Genomic DNA, 27,877 nt, shown 5'->3' with positions numbered 1-27,877 from the left:
TCGTGTGCTTCCGCCGAAGATCACTCCGCCAGCCGTGGTGGGTGTGTATTATGAAAATGAAAAGCTTTTGGAATTGAAAGTTATGATCTAGTTTTACTCAACTAAATTCGCTTTGAAGCTTGTTGTGCAATATGAAAACATATATATATATATATATATATATAGTAAAGTCTTGTTATATCGATATTCAAGGGAGTCCGAAAAATATCGATATAACCGGGACTATCGATATATCCGATACAGTAAAGTCTCGTTATATCGATATTCAAGGGAGTCCAAAAAAATATCAATATAACCGGGATTATCGATATATCCGATATCGATATAACGAAACTTTACTGTATAAAAAAAAATATATATATATATATATATATATATATATTATATTGTGCAGTTTTTTCCTATCCTTTATTGAACTCAATGTGACTGAGTAAAAATCGTTTTTGTCTCAAGGTTAAAGTGAAATGTTTTTTACCACTCATCCTATCCGTCTCATGCTTCCTGGACGGAGGTTAATCACCCGTCCCCGGTTTACAATCAGTCCAACGGAGGGAATTACTGACATCATATTATTTAACATCCGTTAATAAATAAATAAAAAAACACAATACATCCAGAAGCAGCTGCGTGTGCTGTGCCACAAAGTGGAGGCAGATTAGAGGGATTTAAAGACAATGAAACAGCACCTGCTTTTATGCCAATGTTAATCTTCTACAACCTTAGGCCAACTCATCACACCACGCAATGTTTGCAATACACTAAACCAACCCACATGGTGGCATGTTACATAATATGATCAGGATGCTGCCCACAGCTTCAAATGAGGTCAACAAAGATGGCATGCGACAGCGAAATATACTATTCGTTTGTTGTGCATTGTCTCATTTGGATCATTTAGATGGTACTTTGTTTGAAGGAAAACAATTTATTGAACCAATGACGAGATGAATTCCGTTTTAATGTAACAATGACAAAAACCAACCAACAATCATGTCAAAAGAGATCAACATTCGTGGAAGAAGCTCAACTTCACACACATGAAATAGTTTCATTGGATCTTTCTTTAATTACAGTCCTCATGTAATGCGCCTCTCTTTCCAAACAGCAATTCCCTTTGACCTTCGACCTCCAACGCCATTCCATCAAGCCATAAATGACCATCACAAATTTAAATAAAGTGACTTTATGATACAATGCAGTGTATTTCTTTCATTGCAATACAACATCACATTTATTATACATAGAATAAGGTATGTTGTGTGTAGTTTTAAGGCTTATTTAGTTGAAAAGTATATTTTATGGAAACCCGGGAACGGATTATTCCCATTTTAATGGTTTCCTATGGGATTTTTTTTTTTTTGAGATACACACTTTTCGCCTTACACACTCTGTCTGGGAACCAATTAAGTTCGTAAGTTGAGGTCTCACTGTATTGTTTTTCGTCTGACTGGAACGAAATTAATGCCATTTCCATTTATTTTAATGGGGAAAGACGATTTAGTATAAGTGTTTTGAGTTACGAGCGTGTCCAAAGAACAAATACAACTTGTAATTCAGGGCACCATTGGAATAACAATGTATTCATCAGTTATTCATGTTGGTGCGCTGATCTCCATGATTTCATTAATCCACAGTTATGGTCAAACACTCACATTTTGTGCACATGCTTGAATGCGTGTGAGCTGTATTTTAGCAGCTGTACTTTGTAAATACTGCCTACTTATTGGTGCGCATCAAATGTAATTGTGTTGAACGTGGAGTTTCTAATCCCCGAAATCACTGAACCTTGGATGTGGCTGGCAGGCAAGTAAGTAAGTTCATGGACAGATGGAAAGACAAAAAGAAGACGCGAACTATACTTTTGTTAAATGTAAACACTGCTTCCATTTTAATTAGGTCTGACTTTAACTCAAATCAGGCAGACACTAACAACAGACAATGACCAAATGCTGGTTTTCCCTCATCACACATGCAGAAGTGAGCGCGTGACTGCCGAGCATACATACAAATAAGCACAGTGAGCTTTATTATTGTTCAATTTAATCAGCCATTAAAGGACAACCGACATCTCTGGACAAGTTGTGTCCATAATTTGTAAAATGGCTTCAAATAACTTCTACTGAGCGTATTTTGCAAAGATTCCACCGCATATAGCTATATTTTACCTTTTAAGACTCACGCTGAATATTCTGGAAGTCTTGTTTTTGAGTTGGTGACGAGTCCGTACGTGACGTCACTGAAGGAACGCCCCTGACTGAGAAAGGACATACCTTGCATCACCTCACTGCATTTTGCGGTACTTTGTTTGGTCTGAAAACTTCGTGTTGATCCGTGTTGATGGCGAAATTAGAAGGAAAAGACATAAATAACGCAATGGTGAATTGTTGTATGTTACACCGAGACAACTCTTTGATATTCGTTGACAAAACTTCCAAGCTGAAAAATAAACCAATTTCCAATGGAGCTCTGGCGCCATCTTCTACGTTTTCTGTGACGGTCTTGATCCCTCAAAATGACCCGGAAGACCTTCTTTAATCGATTGTAAACATTTATACTTTCCTCTTCAGAACTATTTGAATCATATTCATAACTGGATGTGTAACAAGAAAGCATATTCTCCGAATCTGAAGCCATTGTTTTGATTCTCGAGCAAGGCAGGATGTCTTGGCGTGACGTCACGAACTAGGGGGCGGGACTTTCTGAAAATGCCCAATTCGCAGCTCATTTTTTTTTTTGCAGATTTTGGACACTTTAAGTCCTTTTTATTGGTGTTTTGCATTTGACTAAAAATATCAGCCTGCGTGTTTTGGGTATTTTAGATGCTATAAAACGTTTTTCTGATGTCAGTTAGGAAACAAAAAAAGTGATGTCGGTTGTCCTTTAAATTGAGCATGAGCAGGTAGCCTTTTTGCAATTTTGAAACAACAGACTCTTTTCGTTTTTTGAATTTTCATACCGTTATACAACAACATTAGACGTGAAAGGTAAAGGAAATACTTCTCGGCTGTCTCCCATGAGCTTGGTTGTTTCAGATGATTTCGGTTTAACATTACATGAAGGATTTACACCTAATCCTGTTAAACTTTGATACTTTGTTTGAAGATTTAACTACGGGTTTAAAACATCAAAATGCTTGGAATGAAAGACGCGAGTGGTTCTTTTGTCTCTGCTGAACGATTCCCGCCACCTCTGTCTTGTCTTTCCGTCATGACTGAATGCTTCCATGCAAGGCTTTGATGCGTTTCATCTCCTCCATTGTACAGCACTGAGTAAATGTCATCAAATAATACCAAATACTGTCTTGCGTGACAGTGGCTTGAAGCATTAGCTCGTTGTCCTCACATGTTCTGGTTGTATTATTTTAATAGGGTTCTATTTTTCCTCTTAATTTCCTGTTAAATGGCGTAAATCCTGTGTTGTACAAGGCGTAACATTGCTTGGATGTGAATTTGTGATGGCAATTTCTACTTTTCGGCGGAAGAACACCAAACCACATGGTCGAACAGCGCCACGGTGGCTGGCGGACTAGTTTTCGTCACCTCCTTTCTTTGAGTGCAGACGTGGTTTGTTATCGAGTGGAGTACTTTAATATTATGGCACCGAAAAAGACCCCGCCACAGGCAGGTGTTGAGCCGGAGAGAACACACAACAAAATTACGGTCGAGGAGAAGAAGATCATCGAAAAACACAAACGAGGTGTGCATATGTGTGACTTAGCGTCCCAGTACCAGTATGCTAAGTCGACCATTGCTACGTGTGGCTAAGGGTTTTTCTGTGTTGTTTAAGCAACAGGCTCAGGCAATAGAAGAGGTTGAAAAACTTCTGTTGATTTGGATTAACGAAAAGCAGCTAGCAGGGGAAATTGTGAGTGAGGGTATTATTGCCGTGAAAGCACACCAACTTCACTCGGATATCATCAAGAGGCAACTTGGAAGTCCTTCATCCATTGACAAATACTATCACAAAGGTACATAAAACGACTTTATTATACAGTACAGTTTATTTCTTTAATTACAATACAGTAGCACATTTATGATCCTTAAAACAAAGTATATTTTGTGTAGTTTTAAGGCTTATTTAGTAGAAAATTCTGTTTTATGGGGACCCGGGAACGCATTATTCTCATTTTTAATGGTTTCTTATGGGAAATAAATGTTTGGCAGACGAACATTTCGCCTTACACACACATTCTGTTAACCAATTAAGTTCATAAACTGAGGTATCACTGTATGTTCATTGTAAGCAAATCAACACTAACATGGTCAAGGAGCCGTTGCAAACAATCTGATTGATGTGCTGCAAAGCTTTATAATCATAGCAAGATTTTACTGTGAAGGAAAAAAAAACCCTTTACAAGTAGGATCTGGAGTCACCCTTGAATGAAGTCCCATCATTGCACAGCAGCTAAAGAGTTATGGGGTGACTTTAGGAGGCCCTGATAGCGCTGCCGTGCTCCCTGTTAAACCCCACGGCCAAGTCGAGCGATAAACGGGGAAAGCACAGAGTGCTTTTTATCAGTGGTTGACTTTCAGGAAAGAAAAATCAACACTTCTTTTAGCGTCTGATGGAAGCTTATTTTCATATTTTTGCATTAGCTTTCATGTTTACATTCAGGTCCTTGCCTAAATGCTACGTGCTTGTTATGATGGCTTTTTTCACCGTCTGCTGTGCAGGTGGAGAAAATGGGCATTGAATTCTCCGCTTGGTATGTCGCAATAGGGATGATTGGAGGGTTGGGATGTTTACAGCAGCTGCATCGGCATGGGGTGAGGTAGAGGTAAATGAGGATGAGGACCAGAGTCACCGCGCAGCCCAACAGCGTTGTGTAACCCGTACTGAATGACTCAATTTCAGGAAAGAGCACCGTAACATCTATTTCTCTGGTTGCGTTCAGCGCTTCTTTAATATCCACTGCCGTACACACATACAGGCCCGAGTCGTTGACCTTGGCTGCTTGGATCTCCAAGGTACCATTTTCTAACAAGCTCATGAGCGTATCATCAATGTTGGACTGGGTGATGGAAACCTGGCTGGGGGAAAGCCATGTGAATGAGAGATTGCCGCTATTCAAGGATGTTTGGCAGTCCAGACGCACCCTTTGTCCCTCTGAAACCAACACTTTAGAGAGGAGCACCGTCACCGGTAGCGACACGGCTCTTTCCACTGTGCAGTTATTGAAAAAGCGTTTGTGTCGCAGGAACCGGATAGATGCTCGGTGTTTCCCGTCGATGGTGCAAGTGTATTCATCTGTGAAATCCCTCAGCGAGGAATACCCTCGGAGATCCCAGTGCCAGAACAGGCTGTACATGGAGCAGTCACAAATCAGAGAGTTATTATGAAGGTAAAGCCCCCGCTGCACCAATCCTGGTAATGCTTTCAATTCCTGCCATGGCAGACGGGTCATAAGGTTGGATGAGAGATCTAGCATGTTCAGAAAAGGATGGCTGCGCTCTTGGATAGAGAAGAATGGGAATTGCGTGATCTGGTTGAGGCTGAAATAGGCTTTTTTTAAGCTACTCAGACCCACCAATGTGTGAGCTTCGACCAGTGTGATTTTATTGTTATAGAGAATGAGCTCCTCCAGCCTCCACAGTCCTTCAAAATAGTGACGCTCCACCTTTTGGAGCTTATTGGAAGACAGGTCAAGATATCTTATGCTCGAGGCATTCTGAAATGCCCCGTAAGCCAAATGGCTGATCTGGTTCCGGGCCATCCAGAGGTTTTCCAGTCTGGACATACTGCTGAAGCTGCCCGGACCAATCCAAGACATTTGGTTGTGGCTGACGTCAAGCGTGGTAGGGAACGAGGGCAGCGATTTTGGTATCTTTGTGAGACCACTGGAACTACAGCTCACTTTGTCGGATGTGCAAAGACACATGGAAGGGCATGTCTCCATCGTGGCGGGGAAGAGACACAGGAACATCAGGATCGTAACGTGATTGATTCTGGCGATCATGTTTCTGCAGCCAAAGACTTTTAGGTTTCGAAAATTCTTCCTGCTTTGCCTGCATGGACGACAATCACATTCATAAAATAATCTTTAGTGTAATCACAATGAAACGTTCACTGACAACAGTGTTTAGACATTCTTATTGTTCTCAAAGCTGGGCGCTTAGCTATCTTCGTGGGATTTAAAGGACAACCGACACCATTTTTTTGTTTCCTAACTGACATCAGAAAAATGTTTTATAGCATCTAAAATATCCAAAACATGCAGGCTGATATTTTTAGTCAAATGCAAAACACCAATAAAAATGACTTAAAGTGTCCCAAAACTGCTTCAAAATGACCTCGAAAATGGCGAGTTTCAGAAGTTCCCGCCCCCTTGTTTGTGACGTCACACCAGGATACTCCAGACACAAAACAATGCTTCAGAGAGATCACATTCAGAGAAGATGCTTTCTTGTTACTCATCCAGTTATGAATATGATTCAAATAGTTCTGAAGAGGAAAGCATACATGTTTGCAATCGATTAAAAAAAGTCCTTCTGTATCAATTCCAGCCGTCTGGACTCCAATGTAGTGCCCAGAAAATGCACAAGATGGCGCACAAGCTCCGTTGGAAATGGGCTGATTTGTCTGCTGGGAATTTGTGTCCACTTCTATGGTGTTACCGCAATTGGTAGTGTTGGTGCGACACACAACGATTCACCATCACGTTATTTATGTGTTTTTCCTTCTAATTTCGCCATCAACACGATGTTTTCAGACCAAACAAAGTACCCAAAATGCATTGTGTGTCGCTTCCTTGGTCAAGGGCGGTCCTTTAGTGACGTCAGGTACGGACTCGTCACCAACTCGGAAACAAGACTTCCTGAATATTCACTGCGAGTCTTAAAACATAAAATATAGCTATATGTGTGGGAATCTTTGTAAAATGTGCTCAGTAGAAGTCATTTAAAGTGATTTTTAAAAATTATGGACACAACTTGTCCAGAGGTGTCGGTTGTCCTTTAAGCATTAGGAAGCTAAAAAGCATTTTTTTTTTACCTGAAATCAGAATATGTCTTCTTGGCTGACATTGTCGATCTTCCCTCAAGTGATTTTGAATAAGGACATTTAAGAGAAGGTCAACAGGTTCATGCTTCTCCTTGAGCGGTGAGTGATTCTTCTTCTCTTAAATCCATGACATAATAGAAGAAAAGACCATCAGTACCATGACTCGAAAAATAAAATGCCAAGGGGATGCCCTCTGCGAATGTTGGCGCCTAATTTTTTTTATCTGCTTCCGTGGTACCCAATCCTGACACGGTGGAGGAACAAATTCACTGATCCCGCTTGATTCCTCAGCTTCAAGTCTAAAGTCCTCCACCTGGCACTCTCCTGGTCCTGAACGAGACTGCTGCTTACCAAACATTCTGCATTGCTTTGTAGTGTGGAACAAACATGACAGCGCTCTCTTAATCTCCCACAATCCCCTCCTCCTCCTCATTCTCCACTAGCCACTACCATGTCTCATTTAGAGACCAGCCTTGTGTTGCCTTCTCTCGTCATTGAGTAATGATGCCGCTGTGGCCCGTTCTTTGCGGCTCACAAATATCAGTTTCCTTAAGGTGCTCTATTAATAATCAGCTTCATTAAACTTCCTGTATTTGGTTTCCTTACCGATTTTGTCCAATCATTCAGATCTCTTCAGGATATCGGTTACTTGTTCATCTTGTTGGTAGTAAGTCTATCAATATTAAATTCACAATTTTTGTATAAATGTTCCTCATATAGTCTCCTTTGAGTCATCGACACGGGCCGCATTGTCGTTACGGTTTCCTCTCGTGGGCCGTTATGAATTTGGGGAAGCCATTAGAATGTTTCAATCCCTCCACATATTACATATAGAGCATCACAACAAATTAACGAATAGCTAGTTTATAATGACTGTTATTGTTGTTTACATTGGACAATTTAACGTTTTAGTTCAGACATTAGCAAGCATCATGGAATTTCACAAGTTTGATTTGCTTTCGCGGGCCGAATAAAATGATGTGGCGGGCCAGATCTGGCCCCCGGGTCTTGATTTTGACACCTGTGCATTAGAGGATCTAAATTTCTCAGCCACTTCTTTTGAGGAATATAATGGTTACGTCCTACAACCACAAAATAAGTCAAATACAGTAAAGTCTCGTTATATCGATATTCAAGGGAGTCCGAAAAAATATCGCTATAACCGGGACTATCGATATATCCGACCCTGTTTGCATGTAATTTTCTCCGTGCGTGCATAGAAATAGTATCGATATAACCGGGACTATCGATATATCCGATATCGATATAACGAGACTTTACTGTATGTTTTACCTTGATCATCACAGGCTGACCAGTGACAGGCACGATCAGCTGTACTTTATTTGTGGTTAGTCGATATTTAATATGTACAAATGTTCTGAATGAAAGAGTTAATTCCTAAATATATGGGTCTGAAGTTATATGAGCTTGAAATGAGGGCGGCTGTCCAAAATACAATGCAATACATACATATTGCTTTATATAGCGCTTTAACAACAGCTGAAGCTGTAACAAAGCGCTAACATAGAAAAAAGAGAAATCTTGCCCCCTTGTGGAGAGGAAAAACATTGCCAGAAGTCTGGCCGGCGCTTTATCGGCACTTCAGCAAGAAAAACCAAAACCCGAACAAATTCGGAAATGGCACTTTACGTCATATTTTCAACTGTCGAATAAATTTTGCCCAAATAACTCATGTAAAAATGTCTTCAAAACAAAAAAAAAATGGCATGGTAGCGACAACTTGTGCAAAGGAATGTCCATAAATGTCGCCTTCTTGCTCATGCACAATGACTATACAAATGGGGACAATTACAAGTAAAAGTTCATCATAAGAAAACATGTAGGCACAGAATCCTCTGCATTGCTTTCCCATTTATGTTTCGAAAGAAATAGTTTCATATAAATGACAAATGATTGCATTTGAAATTGACTGGTAACTTACATGTGCAAGTTATTACAGCCAAACACATTTCCCTGTGCAGTAAACAAGAGCAAAAAATGCTTTGTTTGAGAAGATGGTCTAAAATATTCCATTTTATTTAAATGAATATCATGTATGTCTTGAGATGACTTTGTGAAACCCGTTTAACAAATAGAAGGGCGACATAATACCACGAGGCAATCAATGAAACATGAATACAGTAAAGTCTCGTTATATCGATATCGGATATATCGATAGTCCCGGTTATATCGATACTATTTCTATGCACGCACGGAGAAAATTACATGCAAAACAGGGTCGGATATATCGATAGTCCCGGTTATATCGATATTTTTTCGGACTCCCTTGAATATCGATATAACGAGACTTTACTGTATTTAAAACACGCGAGGGTTTTCGATCCTGTGGGACAAAGTTCAATTTGTAGGCGAACTGCAATCAGACTTGATTCGCCATTTTGCCCATGAAATAAACATTACACCTCTACAACGCATCATGTGTCGGGAATCATTTTCCGACATATTTCTAGTGTACACGTGGGCGTATACATTCCTTGCATGTTGCAGCCAAGCTGTTGCCTTGCCTTGGGAAATGCCACAATGCGAGACATGGGTGTTTTCATTTGAAGACAAATAGATCCAAATGTGTTTTTTTTAGCCTTAATCCTTTCACTCCCTCCAAAGAAAAACACAACAAAAAAATAAAAAAAGGCAACACTTTTATAACGTTCCACATTAATGTCCACCCTCCCACGGGGCCCACATCTGCTCCCAACTGCCCACCTTTTGAGCAGTGAGGCCCATTCAGCGAGTCTGAATGATCGGGTTAGGCGCGAGTGGGAGTCAGTCAAAGCTTGCGGCATTCAGGGGGATGCGAGGGGAGGCTGATGGTTCAGGGAGGAAGGGGGAGGGGGGGTTTACCAACGAGGAGGTGGCTGCTAGAAGGCAATGCTAATTTACTGTGACAGAAATCAGAGCTATCGGGACCACCGTGACCAAGCACCATGTGTATGAGTCAAACTAACACTTCTTGTGAGTGTGGCATGATTGACGCGAAGAGGAAAAGAAAAGGATGCCCTCAATGAGACATTTAGCTATAAGGTGTGTGGGGGTATGGGGGCATAATCTCCATCCTGCCTTAGTGTAAAAATATAGAATCAACTTTAAAGGACAACGACACATTTTTTTGGTTTCCTAAGTGACATCAGAAAAACGTTTTATAGCATCTAAAATACCCAAAACACGCAGTATGATATTTTTATTCAAATCCAAAACACCAATACAAATGACTTAAAGTGTCCAAAATCTGCAAAAAAAATTGAGCTGCGAATTGGGCATTTTCAGAGAGTCCCGCCCCCAGTTCGTGACATCACGCCAAGACGTCTTGCCTTGCTGGAGAATCAAAACAATGGCTTCAGATTCGGAGAATACGCTTTCTTGTTACACATCCAGTTATGAATATTATTCAAATAGTTCTGAAGAGGAAAGTATAAATGTTTGCAATCGATTAAATAATTTATTCCGTGTCATTTTGAGGAAAACGGGCAGGGGGGAAATGTCTCACCCAAAAATGGCTGTTGTGAGGAATGAATCAGCCCGTTTCCACAGGCTGATAAATTCCTTCCATGGAGCTTGGATGCCCTCTTCTGGCGGCTTTTGGGTGCAACACAAGGTCTTCAAACCAAACAGTACAGCAAAATACATTGACGTGATGGAAGGACCGCTACAATGCGTATTTTTTTACGGTCAGGGGGCAGTCCTTTAGTGACGTCACGTACGGACTCGTCACCAACTCAAAAACAAGACTTCCTCAATATTCAGCGCGAGTCTTAAAATGTAGCTATATGTGGTGGAATCTTATTAAAATACGCTCAGTAGAAGTCATTTGAAGCCATTTTACAAATTATGGACACAACTTGTCCAGAGACGTCGGTTGTCCTTTAAGTGATAAATTAGTCAAACATAGTTTTCTTGATTAGAATACCACACCCCTTGAGTTCTAAGCACGAACAGCTGTAAGCAAGAAAACATTGTCTTTTCCACAAACTGACACATTTGTAACCCGACTAATGAGCTCTTCCTGTGAAGGAGGTTCAAGTCCTAAATTCTGTCCAAGGCCAGATCTCCTAGATCAAGATGACAGTTTAACTTGCTGTGTCTGTTGACCTCAGATTGACCCCAGGTTTCTCTGTGCTTCAATTGTGTACTCGAGTCACACATGTTCACTAAGCATATAACAGCATGAAACTTTTAAAGATAACGTCTTATTATATGTGGCGAGGCATTCTTCTTTGGAATAAATACAGTATCCATCACATGCTGTTTTCTATTGAGTAAAACCCCAAAAACAACACGGATTTGCATAGCAAATCACACTTTATTGTTTTGCATTTATTAGAATTGACCGACTGTGTGCCAAATAACCCCATCAAATCAGTCCGGATCTGAGTGGACCTTAAAGCTTAAGCCCTGACCCTGACGTCGCCCCCCCCCCCCCCACCCCCACCACATCCAGTAGGAAGCGATTTTCTATTCACCATCTGCTGCAGCTGAAAGAGTGAATGAGAGAGAAAAGGAACATGCAGCAACTGGGAGAAAACGCATCTTATCTTGCCCTTGAGAAGCAGAGACGCTCACATAGTCAATAATACACGGCTTTATAGTCTCAGATGCATGGATGTTTCTTATTCTAGCAATGCGATGTTTGGGTATCTTTTTTTTTCCTGTGCTTCGACCTAATAGAGAAAAAAAGGGGAACTTATCAGCCTCCATACTTTTGTTGAACTTTAAATTGAAAGTGAAGACCGAGTCATTAAGCTATCAATTCACATTTGACATCATGTCAGGCAGGGTTTTGATGTCGTAACAACTCCCGTGAGCAAGCACCGACACTGAGGTCATCTTATTATATGTTGTCTTTTTATCCGCCTCTTATGAACCCCTTCAACCTGAACGCTGGCACAGCTTATTCACAATTTATTATGTGTTTCAATAGCACGGATGACGGTCAGGGTCTCGATAAAGATTCACAAGATTGAGTTTTATTTCTGCTTTGCTTTCCCTTGATAAATTTGCCGACAAGATGCACTCTCTGTTGAAAAGAAAGGTTTGCTTTTGTGTGTCGCACACACATATTTCCACTAGACTGAGTTTTTGTTGTTGTTGTTGTTGTTGTTGCATAAGAGAGACCAAAGCACTGTCTTCTCCTCTCATCACATCTGCTGGCTGGAGTTCCAGTGTAAAGAGCCACGCAGGCCATCTAGTGGTGCAAAGCAACATTCAACTTTTAGCTGCCCAAAGGTAGACTATAAATAACTCCAAACCCGACCTGCTCATCATTGTTCCAATGCAAATTAGAATCTGAACTTTTTTTCTACACAAAGGTGAATCATTGGGTCTATTCTGTCAGGGTTTGCATGGCGGTGATGGCAGTTGTGGATCCCATAAAGCAGGCAGGAGGGAGCAGCAGGTTGTATTTGACAAATTGTATTAAAATAAAGTCAACAGGAACACAATCTAAAACGGTAAAATCATTTGAACAGAAAAATACAACGTATCAAAAGAAAAACCAAGCACATGCACTGCATACAATGCATACACTATGCATACAATGACCCGACGCCGAATGGTCGTGCCGGGAGTCCTTTTGACTGCCACTGATTAGAACGACCAGCACCTGACAGCGCTACCTGTTGATCGGCACACCGAACATGGCAGTCTGCCACTGATCGGTACGACCAGCACCTGTGCAGGTGCAGGCGGGACCGACAGCGCCACCTGTTGGTCACCAACCAGATCATGACACATTCAACCTGAAGTGTGCAATACTCTGCATCAAAAGGGGCCGTTTACCTGTTTCAACATCAACGGCCAGCTAGGTCAGTATCATCCAATCAAACTCCTTATTTCAGCCAACTGCAGCCTAAACAGGAAATGAACAGCAAAAAAGTGAGAATATTTAGTTTTATCTGAGAGCCAAATGCGATCATCAAAAGAGCCATATATGACTCGAGAGCCAGAGGTTCCCGACCCCTGGGGTACACTATCATAAACTGCTTATCGCATAAGGAATCATGTTCTATAAGTTTGTTGTTTGATATCATTTACTGTGTTGATACATGGTGGACTTAACGACTATAGAGATGCAGCTCACGAAATAGCACGACTATCCACTTGGAAATGAATTGTATAAATCAACACCTTTTTCAAATAAAAGTGAACGTTAAAATCCTCGTGAAGGTGCCACGATTGTAGGGCTGTTATTTTACAGTGCATTAATTTGATCTAGATCTCCCCATTAAATTTTATGTTTGCCAGGTATGTTTGTGAATGTGTTTTACATTTTTTCTTGTTATTTGTTCATATTTCACGGACAGGAAATGACACTGTACCCACGTTCAATGTTGGCACTCAGAGGACATTTGGAGTTTGAAAGACAGAAAATGCTCACTGGTAAAAATGTGGAAGAGCTGACTTAAAGGACAACCGACATCACTTTTTGTTTCTTAACTGACATCAGAAATACGTTTGATAGCGCCTAAAATACCCAAAACACGCAGTATGATATTTTTAGTCAAATATAAAACACCAATAAAAATGACTTACAGCGTCCAAAATCTGCAAAAAAAATGAACCCGGAAGTGGCCAGTTTCAGAAGGTCCCGCCCCCTTGTTCGTGATGTCACCCCAAGACGTCTTGCCTTGCTGGTGAATCAAAACAATGGGTTCAGATTCGGAGGATATGCTTCTCATCCAGTTATCAATAAGATTCAAATAGTTCTGAAGAAGAAAGCATACATGCTTGCAATCAATTACATAATTTATTCCGTGTCATTTTTAGGCATCAGGGGTGGGAAATGTTGCACTCAAAAAAGGCAGAAAATGGTGACAAAGCCGTGTAAGGAATTAATCAGCCCTTTCCACAGGCTGATTAATTCCTTACATGGAGCTTTGTCACCCTCTTCTGCCTCTTTTTGGTCCTACATGAAGTTTTCAGACCAAAGTACAGCAAAATGCATTGATGTGATGGAAGGACCACTACAATGTGTCCTTTTTTCCGTCAGGGGCGTTCCTTCAGTGACGTCACGTACGGACTCGTAACCAACTCAAAAACAAGACTTCCGGAATATTCAGCGCCAGTCTTAAAACCTAAAATATAGCTATATGCGGTGGAATCTTTGTAAAATACGCTCAGTAGAAGTCATTTGAAGCATTTTACAAATTATGGACACAACTTGTCCGGAGACGTCGCTTGTCCTTTAAGTGTAAAAAGTGGACAGATGAGGGGGAAAATGGCAGATTTTTGGAGAGGTTTGATTAAACTGGAAATCAATCTTGCGTCTTTGCCACCGTGGGGCTCCTGGTCTCCTTGGCCTTTATCATCTGCTGTGATTATTAACCGATTTCCATTAGGACTTTGTGGAGTTAATATGATCGCTCGTTGTTTACCCTCTTCCTTTTTTTCCTGCCTCCTTCAGTGCAAGCCAATTATGCATGAGTAGCGGCAGATGAGCGCTGGACGCTGCTAATGGTTCTGCCTCTCCCTTTGTGTTCACATTACTGAAGGATATGAGTTGTGAAATTAGATCACTACTGACTACTGCGCTATCAGTGATTGTACTATAAAACATAAAAATCATGAGCCAGAACATGGTAAATTGCGACATGTGACTGTGGTGTGGCGGACTGTCTGCTGGTCTTTTGTCTGCTATCCTTTCACGTAACTGGCTTTCCATTTTGTTTTTACTCCCTTTTCACTCATCTTTTTCCTCAGCTCTCGCATTTTCAGCACCTCGCACCTCGCTTCCATCCTCTAATCACTTCATTCCATTTCTTTCCCCCTCAACTGCAATCTCGCCAAATCACTTCTGTACAGCACCCGTTGATTTGGCCATCATCGCTTGAGGTTATCGACAGAGGCAGATGGGACACGAGCCAATCCCCCCGATGGTAGACTGTCATGTCATAAATATACATTACGTCAAACCCAAAAAGGATTTATGAACATAACGCAGATATTTTTTAATGATATATCACAACCATAAAATGATTCATTATCATTTAATGATGAATATTATGTTCATACGTCATCTAAAACGGCCGATTTGGTGAACTGGTACCCTTGGGTTTTATATTGTGGAATGGTGGGTGTACCTTGGCTCTGCTTTCTCATAGAAATTATTGAAAATAAAACACTGAAGATGACATTGATTGATTGAAGAGATAATGACTGTTTCTTTGGTTGAGGAACCATACATAGTTGTTGAATAAATGCTCTAAGTAAAGGAGCCTAGTGCTCAGATCTTTTCCAGAGAAGGCCTTATATATGTATGTATAATATACATATACATTACAGGTACAGTTATAAAGTAATAAAAATCGATAATATGAAATATAACATGATATAAATGACATAAAAAGTGATTAAAATGTATAAATGAACTGTAAACAGGAGAAATGACAAACCCAAGAATAATAGCAGGGAACGCGTGGCTGAGGCTGCTACACTGTCGGCGCCATAGCATGCGCGTGGATTTTTGTTACAAAGATGGTCTGGAATAAACAAGGTATTGCTCCACTTTACATTTCCAAGGTAACACACGCGAATGACATGTTCTTTACGAGCAATTAAGTGTCTGGTCCCGTCGTGTGTAGTACCCGAACTGACCTGTGAGAGGGAGCGATGTGCCACACGATATCCAGGCTGGCAGAAAACGGCGAAGAAAAATTAGAAGGCGTGAGGTTACATGCTAGTATTTTATCGCCTGTTAACACATTGCACCCAACCGAATAATCAATCGGTATAATCTTTCCAGCCATCAGATAATCTGGGATTATCTGAGTTTGTTCTGGAGGGAGGAATTGGATTCCCAAAACTGGATGGGTGATCTGTGCACCAGGATTTGAGCAGAATTAACTGATTTTTAGCAGCCTCGCCTCATTAATTTGCAGCATGTGTAATCTGCACTGTAATAGAAAATCGGACAACATGAGACTGCTGTCAACAGATATTTTGTGGAGGATCTCAGTCAACACAATGGGGGCAGGTGGATAAAAAAACGTTCTATATATATTTGTCTATTCATTTTTAAATGTAAGACTTTTGTCACATTTGGAGAGGTTTATAACATTACAAATATTTTGGTGTGGTCTATTTGGTGTAGGGGTAGGAAAGTTGCGGGAGGGGAGGGGTACAGAGGAGCCAAGATGCTGGTGGATTTTGGAGACTTTTTCAGAAAAGAATAAAAGGAGAGAATTGCAGGTTTCAGAGGAATAAAAAAAGGAAAAGATAGCCTGAGTATTTGCAGTATTTGAGTCAATGAGTCCAGAGTACTGAGAGATACTGTTCTTGTCGAGAGAAAGTTGAGCATTGTACATATCTTTGTGAACAGTGAGTCTGGTTCGTCGATAAAGTCTCTCAAGATGGCGCGTTTTCGATTTCATGGAGCGGAGATGAGCATTGAACCAGAGTGAAGAATGATAAATAAAACAGACCTCCAAGAGCTCCACTGGCTCCCAATCAAATATAGAATCAACTTTAAAATTCTTCTTTATACATTTAAAGCTATCCATAACCTCACCCCCACATACATATCTGACCTTCAAATTTCTATTCCCTCTCGTTCCCTCAGATCCTCTTCCTCCCTCCGCCTCTCTGTGCCCCCTTTCCCCCTGCCTGTCTCAGCATGATGGGGGACAGAGCTTTCAGCTGCTCTGCCCCCAAACTCTGGAACTCACTTCCTCCAAACATTTGTAACATCGATTCTCTTCCCCATCTCAAAACGCACCTATTTAAAATTTCATTTTCTGTGTAGCTATAGCTCTTGTTTCTATTTATAATTGTATTTTACTTGTTATTGTATCTACGCTTGTTGGTGACTGTAAAGTGTCCTTGAGAGCTTTGAAAGTCGCTTCAAATAATGTGTATTATTATTATTATTATTATTTTATTATTATCATTATTATTTCTATTTTTACTGCCATTATTATTATTATTATTATTATTATTAGTATTATTATTATTATTATTATTATTATTGGAGTGAATTTATCAAAGAGTTTGACAAGGTCCACAAATGTGTTTCTCAATTTAATTTTCACCCTATGAAAATTATGCAGCAAAAAAAAAAAATCATAGAAAAAAAATATGTTCAGGTTGGAACCAAACTGGAGAAGTGTCAGTTCACATGAAAAATGGCTCTTATGAGGGTGTCTCATGGTTGTTCCCTGACTAAACTGTGGAATTATCATGGTGACCTTTCCATATTCTTGCTGAGCAATTTCAGTTGATGCACTAAAGAAGAAAAAAAGCCAAATGAACGTGTACTTCAATGAATGCTATCCTCATTCTCCATTTTTAATCTAAACAAATAATGTTTGCTCTGTTAATTATTGCAAATAAACCCTGATCAAAATGTCAATGAGATTCTTAAAGGACAACCGACATCACTTTTTGGTTTCCTAACTGACATCAGAAAAACGTTTTATATCATCTAAAATACCCGAAACACGCAGTATGATATTTTTAGTCAAATGCAATACACCAATAAAACTGAGTTAAAGTGTCCCAAAACTACTTCAAAATGACCTCGGAGATGGCGAGTTTCAAAAGGTCCCGCCCCCTTGTTCATGACGTCATGCCAGGACATCTTTGCCTTAGTCTGGAATAAAAAAAATGGCTTCAGATTCGGAGAAGATGCTTTCCTGTTACTCATCCAGTGATGAATATGATTCAAATAGTTCTGAAGAGGAAAACATAAATGTTTGCAATCGATTAAAGAAGCCCTTCCGTATCAATTCAAACCGTCAGGACTCCAATGTAGCGTCCCAGAAAATGCACAAGATGGTGCCCAAGCTCCGTTGAAAATGGGCTGATATGTCTGCTGGGAATTTGTGTCAACTAGTATCAAATAGTAGTCTTGGTGCAACACACAACGATTCACCATTGCGTTATTTATGTGTTTTCCTTCTAATTTCGCCATCAACACGGATCAACACAACAGGCAAGAGGGAAGAACAGGGTCTATTTGACAAATTGTATGAAATAACGTCAGCATTAAAAAAAATCTCAGAAAGTCATAAAAACAGAAAGGTCCAAAGTAGCAAACAAAACCAAGAGTAAATCATGACAAGACAAACAATGACCCATCAGCGAATGGTCGTGCCGGGAGTCCTTTTAACTGTCACTGATTAAAACGACCAATACATGTGCAGCTAGCTGCAGGTGGTGCCCTACAGTGCCACCCTTTGGTCGCAAAAAAAAAATCATTTTCTGTTTGTTATTGAGATAGCTTCACGAAGCTCATGTTGCAAAGAAACACTGTAATGGGATTCATGTGATTGAATTTTTACAGAGGATTTTAAATTTAGAAATCATACAGGAATTGAGTTTGCATCAACAAACGAATGCCCGTGTATTATTCACTCAGCGTCATCATTAGATTTACAATAAGATTTCAACAACATGAGCTGCGTTGCTGCTTCCCACTCGGTTCACATCAGGTGCAACATGATTTTTTTTTTCCTTATCCAATCTGGTTGCAAGGCCACAGGGAGGCTTTACTTATTGCTCATACTGTTTTCCAGAACAAATCATAAACTCAGCAAACATCTGTGACTGAGTCCGGGGGGAGTCGCTCGAGGCTCGAGGGCTTGAATTAGGTTTTGAATGATCACAGAACTCTTACCACCCGCTGCGCATTATTTTCACGGTGGTGCTTTGGGGGGGTTCGACTGACTTCATTACGAGAAAACGCATAGTCGTTTCAGATGTACTGTGATACCTTGGCTTACGAACTTAATTGGTTCCCATACAGAGTGTGTAAGGTGAAAAGTGTGTATCCTAAAAATTAATTTCCCATAGGAATCCATTAAAATGAGAATAATCCGTTCCCAGTTCCCCATAAAATGTAAATTTCTACTTTCTAATTAATTTCTAAAGCCTTAATTTCTAAGCCTTAAAACTACACAAAATATACCTTATTTTACGTATAATAAATGTACGATTGTATTTAATTTAAGAAATAAACTGGACTGTAAAATAAAGTCGTTTTATTTACCTTTGTGATGGTCATTGGTGGCTTGATGGAAGGGATAGCATTTTGGATAGTGTCTCAAGGAGCTCTGGGTTGTACATCTTAGAAGTTGTGATATTGCAACAGCAACAGATGCAAGAAGACACACTAGAAACATCATTAATAGCTGGTTCGCTTGCTTGTCTTTTCATTTCATATTGAACTGATGGCTAGTGCGGGTTATTTGTGGAGCCTGATTGATGGGAATTTTAACCTTGCAGTCTCCACTCCCTTTGAACGATCAAAGTTGAAGAAACGAGTCCAAATGTCACTGTTTTCTATCCATTTTGTCACTCTCTCTCTCTGTCGTCAGCCTGTCTATTTAATGTTAAAACTACCTCCCCTCACTGCTACGCTCTTGACCAATCACGTGGCTTTAACCGAAGACTGGGGGCGGGGAATAGAGGACAAAAAGAAGTCGGCTGCCATTTTCTTGTTAGGAGAACGGGCTCGTCCGCGAACGACACATCACTCATTGTGTGTATCCTGAAAAATAGTGCTTATACCAAGGTAAAATTGACATAAATTTAACGTTCGTCAACCGAAAAGTTCGTAAGCCGAGGTATCACTGTAAAATGAAACCACTGCGTTTTCCACATTGCAAAGGTGAATTCGGGCTTGTGGGATGTTCTTATTTTCTTTCTTCAGTGGCAAAGGAAAGAAAGAGTTGGGAAATGGGAGCCCATCTGTCATTCCAGTCTGGCTATAGTTGGCCTTCGCTCCACTGTTTTGATTATATTCTTATCGCTCTTTTACCTACTGGGTGATGAGCAACAGTGACCCGCCGGATTGCTTTCTGGGTCATATTTCCAGTCCTTACGCGGGCATCGTCATCCATTACAACTGTCAGTAGATTTATTCTTTGCCATAAAATCTCACCAAGCAGAAAAAAGATGACTCCTCAATAAAGGCACCGCTATAGAACAAACTGCCATTGTAAACGTACTCGATAGGTGTAATGATGAATTGGATACAGAACGTCAATACTTTTGAGAGTTCGTAAACTAAAACTGAAATGGGCGTCATGTTCCTGAAAATATCCAACTAGCTGAATGTAATTTGAAGTGGTCCCTCTTGGATGATAAACAAAAGATCAAATGGCCCAAAAATAAGCAGAATTTTCTTTCCAAATTTTTTTGCAATGTTCGGGTAAATCCAGTGCAATGCAATGCTCTTTCTCGGGCTAGCAGGCTTTTCTCACCATTGGGATTGACTACTGTAATACAGTGATATCTCAGCTTACGAACTTAATTGGTTCCCAGAAAGTGTGTGTAAGGCAAAAAGTTCATCTTCCAAACATTAATTTCCCATAAGAAACATCTAAAATGAGATTAATCCGTTCCCAGGTCAACATAAAACATAATTTTCTACAAAATAAGCCTTAAAGCCTACGCAAAATAGACCTTATTTTATGTACAATAAATGTGCTATTGTATTGTAATTAAAGAAATGAACTGTATTGTAAAATAAAGTTGTTTTATTTATCTTTGTGATGGTCTTTGATGTAGTTGCCTCTTGATGATATCCGAATGAAGTTGCTGTGCTTTGTCGGCAATAAGAAACACCTTTACAGAAGGTGTTTCTGAAGGTTTCTGAAGGTGTTTCACAGAAACACCTTTAGCCACACGTAGCAATGGTCGACTTAGCGTACTGGTACTGGGATGCTAAGTCACACAAACGCACACCTCGTTCGTGTTTTTCAATGATCTCCTTCTTCTGCTCGACCGTAATTTCTTTTGTGTCCTCTTCGTCTTAACACTAGCCTGTGATGGGGTCTTTTCCGGTCCCATAATAGCAAAAGTGCTCTACTCAATAACAAACCACGTCTGCACTCAACGAGGGTGTGGAAAACTAGTCCTCCACCCACCGTGGCGCTGTGTGGTTTGGTTCCACCGCCAAAAACTAGTTTGTATGATTGTGAGATTATATTCTCGCAAAATTTAATGTTCGTAAGGTGAAAATTCGTGAGCTAAAGCATTCGTTAGCCAAGGTATCACTGTATATATAATCTATATTATAAATATTATAAATGTTTGCAAACCCCCTCACCCCATCATTAACAATAGGATACCAATAAATTGGTCCACGTGTCTAATTGTAAACACATCAAGGCTGTCTTATCCCAGTGGTGTGTTCTGACCCAGTGTCCGAAGTAGTTTACCAGTGACTTAATCAATGACTTATTTATCAAAGTGATGAATGATTAATAAACTATCATAAATATGAGGAATGATGCCATGACGTTGCTGCACTTCTGTGATTTCTCTTTGCCTGGAACGTGTCCTGTCCGATTAAAGTGCCTTTGAAGTATTCCCTCGCCGTTAATAACCGCGACACCGTCTAATGATAAAGTAACAGACAAGGACTGGGAGAAATATTAGCCCAGCAAGGTCATAGCAGACAAGACCTCATCTGTCTCCGCAGCTCTGGTGGATCCCAAACCCTTACATTACCGTTGGGCCCGAGGCGGGAAAAAAAAATGGCTCATCAATCTGATTTAGCCAAGCTCTGGTCAATGCTGTCACCTTCCGCAGGTAGATTCATAATGGCTGCCGACGTTAAACCGTCTCCCATTTTGTGGTCGCTGAGCCAAGACGTTCGGAGAGTTGCACGTCGCGTTACATCACAACAACAGTGAGGCGCTACAAGAAAGCAGGAGAAGAATTAGATGCTGGCAAATATATTGTTGCTGTGGATTTCAAGGCAGTTAAGTACCTGGTGAAGTTTGAGTCTGCTGGTAAACTCAATGACCAATCGTTTCGCTACAAATACAGAAATGAGACACCGTGATAAACGGGATCGGCTTTCGCGCCGCATTGGACACACACACAAATATAATACGCACATGCATAAAGGTGGGCAGGAAAAAAAAACACATTAACATGTGAAGAAAAGGTCTGTGTAAGCTCTCAGTCGTACAGGCTCTTGGATGGAAGGCGAAACGTCCGACACCTTCAAAGAAGTCCACATGACGGCTGAAGAAACCTTCTCATCGATGTGAAGAAAAGGTTTCTTCAGCCGTCATTTGTACAGTGATACCTTGGCTTACAAACTTAATTGGTTCCCAGACAGAGTGTGTAAGGCGAAAAGTGTATCCCCAAAAAATAATTTCCCATAGGAAACCATTAAAATGAGAATAATCCGTTCCCAGGTCCCAATAAAACATAATTTTTCTACTTTATAATTTTCTCAACCTTAATACAACACAAACTATACCTTATTTTATGCATAATAAATGTGCTATGGTATTATAATTAAAGAAATTAACTTTACTGTATAATAAAGTTGAAACAAGTCTAAATTTCACTGTTTTCTATCCATTTAGTGACTCTGTCTTTGTTTCTGCCTGTCACTTTAATGTTTAAACCACCTCCCCTCACTGCTGCATTCTTGACCAATCACATGGCTTAAACTGAAGACTGGGGGCGGGAATAGAGGACGAAAAAATGTCAGCAGCCATTTTCTTTTTTGGAGAATGCTGCGAAATGTCCGACACCTTTAAAGAAGTCCACATGACGGCTGAAGAAACCTTCTCATCGATGTGAAGAAATGGTTTCTTCAGCCGTCATTTGTACAGTGATACCTTGGCTTACAAACTTAATTGGTTCCCAGACAGAGTGTGTAAGGCGAAAAGTGTATCCCAAAAAATAATTTCCCATAGGAAACCATTAAAATGAGAATAATCCGTTCCCAGGTCCCAATAAAACATAATTTTTCTACTTTATAATTTTCTCAACCTTAATACAACACAAAATATACCTTATTTTATGTATAATAAATGTGCTATGGTATTATAATTAAAGAAATTAACTTTACTGTATAATAAAGTTGAAACAAGTCTAAATTTCACTGTTTTCTATCCATTTAGTGACTCTGTCTTTGTTTCTGCCTGTCTCTTTAATGTTTAAACCACCTCCCCTCACTGCCGCATTCTTGACCAATCACGTGGCTTAAACCGAAGACAGGGGGCGGGAATAGAGGACGAAAAAATGTCAGCAGCCATTTTCTTTTTTGGAGAATGCTGCGAAATGTCCGATACCTTTAAAGAAGTCCACATGACGGCTGAAGAAACCTTCTCATCGATGTGAAGAAATGGTTTCTTCAGCCGTCATTTGTACAGTGATACCTTGGCTTACAAACTTAATTGGTTCCCAGACAGAGTGTGTAAGGCGAAAAGTGTATCCCCAAAAATAATTTCCCATAGGAAACCATTAAAATGAGAATAATCCGTTCCCAGGTCCCAATAAAACATAATTTTTCTACTTTATAATTTTCTCAACCTTAATACAACACAAACTATACCTTATTTTATGCATAATAAATGTGCTATGGTATTATAATTAAAGAAATTAACTTTACTGTATAATAAAGTTGAAACAAGTCTAAATTTCACTGTTTTCTATCCATTTAGTGACTCTGTCTTTGTTTCTGCCTGTCTCTTTAATGTTTAAACCACCTCCCCTCACTGCTGCATTCTTGACCAATCACGTGGCTTAAACCGAAAACTGGGGGCGGGAATAGAGGATGAAAAAATGTCAGCAGCCATTTTCTTTTTTGGAGAATGCTGCGAAATGTCCGACACCTTTAAAGAAGTCCACATGACGGCTTAAGAAACCTTTTCCTCGATGGACTACTCCTGTATGATTGAGAGACTACACTGATATTAACATGTGACTAAAACAGTAGGAACGTGGCGACGTCAAGAAGGTTCCATGGCCATGTGGCACTGTTGATAATACGTCTGAAATGCTTTTGATAGTCTATAAACAGAACAGCAGTGTAATGCAGGCGGGTCACCACTGTTGAAAATCTCATCCTGTTTGCGGATGTTTGAAATGGAACGGCGAGGAGAAATCCTTTCATTGCTGATTTCTGTCAGCAGCATTTCACACTTTTTCAGTCTTTTTTTCCACTATCCAAGCCTGGCTGTCGTCTTATCATCCTTCCCCACCTATGAGGCCTGCTTTACTGCAATTGCTGCTGTGGGGGAAAAAAAATAAATGTCCTATTTTTTTATGAAAATGATCTGAATCATTCCACAGACTGAAAAAAGTGTGGTGAGGTCTACTACAAGTCCACAACAGGGTTAATTAGACAGGAAATAACTGTCCAAACTTTCTTAATGATGTCCATTGTTTCTGAAAAATTGCGTCTTGAAAATGGCTTTCACAGTAAAACTGCAACCAAATTAATTTCTTCTCCTCCTTTTGCCATTTTTGGTTGACAAAACTGTTATTAAATCAATACATTTGCATTTACAGATTTGTACCGATACAGTGCGCTAGCTCTGGCCATTATGCGATTGTCACTAGCGGCTAGTGATAAGAGCAATCTTCGTAAGCTATGATTGGCTAGTGACTAGCCAATCATAGTTTGCAAAAACTGTGACATTGAACAGCGCCTTCAAGAAGGCGTTGGTACCCCTTTCGGGTTGCCAACTCGAAATCTGATTGGTTAAAGCTACAATTTGATTGACACATTTGATGCGGCAGGGCCCGTAAAACGGATTGTGAAGGCGTCCAGATACATTTCTGACCCTGGTAACAAATGATGGCTGAAATGTGATTGGTTAAATACTTAAATACGCAAACACACGTCTGGAAGCAGCGCAACAGGGGAAAAGTAATGAAAGGAAGCTGAAAGACAATTTGGAATTATTTCATAAGAATTCATGGACAAAATATACAGTGATACCTCGGTTTACGAACCCCTTGGCTTACAAACTTTTCAGTTTACGAACGTTACATTTATGACAATTTTACCTAGGCATACAAACTATTTATCGGGATACACACGGAGCTGCCACAATGAGTGATGTGTCGTTCGCGAACGAGCCCGTTCTCCTAACAAGAAAATGGTGGCCACTGTTTTTTGTCCTCTATTCCCCGCCCCCAGTCTTCGGTTAAAGCCACGTGATTGGTCAAGAATGCAGCAATTAAATAGAAAAAATAGAAAAAAAATAGAAAATTAGAAAGTAAAAAAATATGTTTTATGGGGACCTAGGAACGGATTATTCTCATTTTAATGGTTTCCTACGGGAAATTAATTCTTGGGATACACACTTTGCGCCTTACACACTCTGTCTGGGAACCAATTAAGTTCATAAGCCAAAGTATCACTGTAATTCACATTAGTCTGTGATTCAGATATTTTTAGGCCAGCAGAGAAGGCTTTGCAGGCCTCGACGGTCCGCCACAGTTGGTCCCCCAAAGTGGGGCATTCAGGGCTGTTTTGAGACCCAGTTATTTTACGCTCTTCATCACAAACGCCTCATTTGCTTTTCTTGTTTTTCTTTTTCGGGGGGGATGGAGGGGATATTCCCTGTATTACATTTTGCTCTGCAGTCTAGCTATAAATAAGCAGGGGGAGCCCCAACTGTTTCCCCAGGAAACCTTGGTTTGATCCCAGGAAATAAGCGAGGAAAGCCAGGCGATGCCAACTGTGCTCACGCCCAGTAAGAACCTGATCGTTCCAAATCAGCGTGTTGTTTTTGCACCTACAATTCACGCTTTGGTTGCCTTCCAGGCCTGGAGCAGCAGACGACAAACTGGTTCCTCTCTGCAAATCCTCCAATATTCAGTTTGTCGTGTGTCTTTATACTCGGCATCGGATCCGGCTTTTATACTGAGTCCAAGCACCCGAAAGAATTCCCTTTCTGTGCTCAGAAAAAGATGGCTTGCTTTTGTTCACATCGGTGAGGTGAGTCGAGGGATCATTTGGTAAAAGCGGGATTGCCTGGCAAGGACAAGAAAGGGCCTCCGGTAGACAGCCGCCCTCTTGATTAGGATTAGTTTTATGCCGCATATGCAAATGCAATTGATTAAGACATATGCAAGCGCTTCCTTTTCTTCACGTTAGCATTCTCGTTCCTGCAGGTAATTTGAGACGAGACTGCGAAAGAGCTTTCGGGTGATATTACGAACATAGCGGAGGATTAACTACTCAGCACCGCAATCATCATTTGTGGCCCACAGAAAGTGAGCTAGTGGAAAATTTCAATGAAATGTCATTGAACAACTGGTGTTTGCTTTGGCTGGTTGGCACACTGATTAGCATTCCTCAAATACGCTTGATGCATCGTGCTATGCACGGCGGCTACGCAGCCATTGCGTTTTCCTATCCGGGGACTTTTAACATCTTAATCCGCCGCCATATTGCGGGAGATTATCTTTCTAAAATTAACTGGGCCCGTGAGACTGCAGTGATAGCAGCTGCTTTTTTTTGCCACTTGGCGAGTTTTAAACAAACAACGTCAATTATTGCATATGGGATCGCTTGCTTACTTCGAACGCATTACGAGCATTTCGCCTTACGAACATAAAATTCGCGAGTATATAATCTAAGCATCCAAATTAGTTTTTAGCAAACAAACCAAACTACACGGATGTGTAAGCTCTCAGTCGGTCCATCGATGAAAAGGTTTCTTCAGCCGTCATCTGACATCGCTTCTTATACAAAAAAACTTCATCAGCAAACTGACGAATGATGTTCGCTCGCACACCTCGTTCGTGTTTTTTTTGATGATCTTCTTCTGCACGACCTTCATTTTCTTTTGTGTCCTCTATGGCTTAACACTAGCCTGTGGTGGGGTCTTTTTTCGGTCCCAGAATAGCAAAATTACTCCACTCGATAGCAAACCACATCTGCATTCAAATAGGGTGTGGAAAACTAGTCTGCCAGTCACCGTGGCGCTGTTCGACCATGTGGTTTGGTGTTCATCCGCCGTAAACTAGTCCGCCATCCGCCGTGGAGCTGTGTGGTTTTGGTTCGTCTGCCGATAAGTAGTTCATATGCCAAGATTATAGTCTCACAAATTTAATGTTCGTAAGGTGAAATGTTCGTGAGCTTAAGCGTTCGTAAACCAAGGTATCGCTGTATTCAGATTAACCGTTGTTGATAATGGTCGGATCCCGGTGCTAGTGAACTAAGCGATGCTAACCATCCAGTGGTGAACAGTGATTCTACAGTATAAAAATATAGTGTCGGACACATGCTTATAATTTCCACATACACATTATTTTATTTTTCTATTATTATTTCAAATCAGTGTGATATTTCAAGCATTAATCTGACGGTAAATGATTGTTATACAGTAAAGTCTTGTTATATCGATATTCAAGGGAGTCCGAAAAAATATCGATATAACCGGGACTATCGATATATCCAACCCTGTTTGTATGTAATTTTCTCAGTGCGTGCATAGAAATAGTATCGATATAACCGGGACTATCGATATATCCGATATCGATATAACGAGACTTTACTGTACTCTGATGATAACTAATGTCAAAGGTGAGAGGGCAGCCGTCCATCCCTGCATTTGTGATGACTTCAATGCAATACCTCTAATTAATGGATTGTCTCTTTTTTCATTCTGATTCAGGATCATTGGTTTTCTAGTTGAAACGCTGACAAATATGTTTCCCGGACTGCTACTTAATCACAGCGTGATCACAGACACAAAAAGTCATACTTTACCTATTGGTAATTCACAGCTATTAATCCTGTAAATTTGCATGTCTGAACCATTAGAAAAATGTGCAGAATGTCAAACACTGAATTATGAGATAACAATTGTTAATGGAAAAGCTGTTTTATTTCAAATTCCGCCTTTGTAATGACAACTGTTTAATTTCCAGTCCTGAGACTAGTGTAACCATGCCAATGCAGAATCAAGACATAAAGGACAACCGACACCTCTGGACAAGTTGCGTCCATAATTTGTAAAATCACCTCAAATGACTTCTACTAAGCGCATTTTATAAAGATTCCACCGCATATAGCTATATTTTACGTTTTAAGACTCGCGCTGAATATTCATGAAGTCTTGTTTTCAAGTTGATGATGATGCCCTAAGTGACGTCA

The 27,877-nt window shown here is 40.3% G+C and overlaps 2 protein-coding genes across 2 annotated transcripts in view; one reads left to right on the top strand and one right to left on the bottom strand.

Annotated features, from left to right (window-relative positions):
- The window catches only part of grm7 (glutamate metabotropic receptor 7), a 192,092-nt gene that overhangs the window by 4,362 nt on the left and 159,853 nt on the right, over window positions 1–27,877 (top strand). The gene's annotated exons all lie outside the window — the stretch shown is intronic.
- LOC148902755 (amphoterin-induced protein 3-like) lies at window positions 1,893–7,321 on the bottom strand. Its single transcript, XM_089000629.1, has 2 exons — window positions 6,991–7,321; window positions 1,893–6,005 (listed from the first exon to the last, which is right to left on the bottom strand). Exons 1-2 carry the CDS (start codon window positions 7,020–7,022, stop codon window positions 4,592–4,594), a joined length of 1,446 nt encoding a protein of 481 aa, XP_088856755.1. The 5' UTR covers window positions 7,023–7,321; the 3' UTR covers window positions 1,893–4,591.

Source organism: Hippocampus bargibanti, linkage group LG01, assembly GCF_051943395.1.
Source record: "Hippocampus bargibanti isolate YZ-2025 linkage group LG01, ASM5194339v1, whole genome shotgun sequence".
Taxonomy (NCBI): Eukaryota; Metazoa; Chordata; class Actinopteri; order Syngnathiformes; family Syngnathidae; genus Hippocampus; species Hippocampus bargibanti.
This window is presented reverse-complemented; position numbering and strand designations above follow the sequence as displayed.

Bases quoted from the DNA above. Each gene is read 5' to 3' on its own strand.
- LOC148902755 (XM_089000629.1), bottom strand. From the start codon at position 7,022: ATGTCAGCCAAGAAGACATATTCTGATTTCAG. The intron at 6,006-6,990 runs GTAAAAAAAAAA...TCGTCCATGCAG, and splicing joins AAGACATATTCTGATTTCAG to GCAAAGCAGGAAGAATTTTC.